This window comes from Parasteatoda tepidariorum, unplaced genomic scaffold, assembly GCF_043381705.1.
Source record: "Parasteatoda tepidariorum isolate YZ-2023 unplaced genomic scaffold, CAS_Ptep_4.0 HiC_scaffold_15498, whole genome shotgun sequence".
Taxonomy (NCBI): domain Eukaryota; kingdom Metazoa; phylum Arthropoda; class Arachnida; order Araneae; family Theridiidae; genus Parasteatoda; species Parasteatoda tepidariorum.
Genome location: NW_027261426.1, coordinates 1 through 1,777, shown reverse-complemented (window position 1 = coordinate 1,777; position 1,777 = coordinate 1). Strand labels below are relative to the sequence as shown.

At 35.6% G+C, this 1,777-nt stretch overlaps 1 protein-coding gene across 1 annotated transcript; it reads right to left on the bottom strand.

The window, feature by feature from the left end:
* Positions 1–188: 188 nt before the first annotated feature.
* Positions 189–1,615, bottom strand: LOC122274022 (uncharacterized). The gene is made up of 3 exons (XM_043057974.2): positions 1,410–1,615; positions 1,165–1,321; positions 189–515 (listed from the first exon to the last, which is right to left on the bottom strand). The coding sequence occupies exons 1-3, from the start codon at positions 1,571–1,573 to the stop codon at positions 189–191; spliced, it is 648 nt and encodes a 215-aa protein (XP_042913908.1). The 5' UTR covers positions 1,574–1,615.
* Positions 1,616–1,777: the final 162 nt, after the last annotated feature.

Sequence of the window (1,777 nt, the reverse complement as noted above, 5' to 3'; positions counted from 1 at the left end):
GTTGAGGAATAAGAGAAGTATTTTTGCCAGCAGCAGATATTTTATTGTTAAAATTTCTTCATCAAATATGGAGAAGTTTGAGAATATAGGGGCAAACAGGAGATAGTCATAAAATACAGGAGTCTTCGTTAAAAAAACAGGAGACTTGGCAAGTATGCTTAATCATGAAGAAAATACATACCCTAGCATCATTTGGAATCCTGAGTGTTCTCAAAGNCTGCAACAAGCATAGGTCCCATCAGGGGGTCCGCCTCCTCTCCACCTTCCATCTTGAGGGAAGAAGGTCGATTGCTGTCCCTCCTGATGGCGAATCTGGTCGGCCCTTCGGCTTCCGAGGCCTTGCAGTTCTCGTAGGAGTGAGTGGGGAGATTGTTTTGCGAGTCTACCAACTTAGTGGAGGCTACGGTCTGCTGCTGAATCGGATTGGAGGTGACGACTTTGGCACATCCCACCGAAACAATCTTGTAAGGCAAATTAGGTTTGTTCAGAACTGCCGACGGATTGGTTGAAACGACCTGCAAAGAGGAGATACCATCACTCAGAGTATCATAAAGGTTAGGTTTTAAAAGTTAGGTTAAAAAAAAAGCAAAAAATCGATAATTTTTTTTAATTTCATTAATAAATACAAGGAACTAAAACAAAACATAATACACAAGTTCTAAGTTAATTTTTTTTTTAATATGTGTAAAAAATATTTAATCCACCATCAGTTTACTATCCCAAATTATCTCGGGCAAATGGAAAAAGTTAAATATCGGTCTTTGTATATGGTCAGAACTTCACCATCTGAAAAATCATCTGCATTACTTTCACTTACGAACGACATTTTTTTACTCTTTATTCAATGTAAATTCCTCAACCATCGTATATACAATTGTACAAAACACGTTTGCAGCTCCGCAAATAGCAAAACTCTCAAACAAATATTGGCAAACTTCACAGCAGATTATTATTATTTGTTGTTTTGCTTCCGGCCGAATAAAAGCGTGATAAAACAAAACAGTTTTATCAGGAATTCTGACGCGCTCGAGTTTACTCGGGATATTAAATATTTGCAATATAAACATACCCGAGTTAACTAGGGATAATCAGAGAGGCGGATAACGGTAAAGAAATAAAATTTATTAAGAATTGTAATAATAATTATGATAAAAATCAAAATACACTATTTCTAGTTAAATCAGGTGTACTGCAGCTAGATCTTTGCATGTAAGGATAAGGTGGAGGTGGTTTGAAGTGATGGAGAGGATTTGAGGTGTTTTCATGAGGAACAGCAAGATCAGGAGAACTGTACGTATGAACAGGAGGATCCCGACTGCTCCTGAAATTAGGAGGAAACAAAAATATAACTGAACAATAATGATAATGAAACAAGTAAAAGAAAAAAAAAACTTATAGAAAAGGAATACCTAAAAAGCATTTTTGGATCTACTTTTTCTCCGTCACACATATTAAGGAGAGAGAGATCAACATAATTTTTGTACTGACTATAAGATTGTTGTTGTTGCGCAGGATGTACGCTCTCAACAGGATTGGATGTGGGGGATGATTGATATAAATGACTAGCAGACATATCTCCAGTGCTATAACTGTAATAGTGATAACAGTATTAAAAACTTTCATATAACAAAATACAGTACAGAACCCGTTATCCGGAAATCAGAAAACCAAAAAACCGGAACGAAATTCAATTAGTTTTCCCGTCATTTTTTTAAAAAAAAAAAACATTTTTTTCCTCATGAGATTTTAGGATTTTTTGTTCTTTTTTGAAAGATGC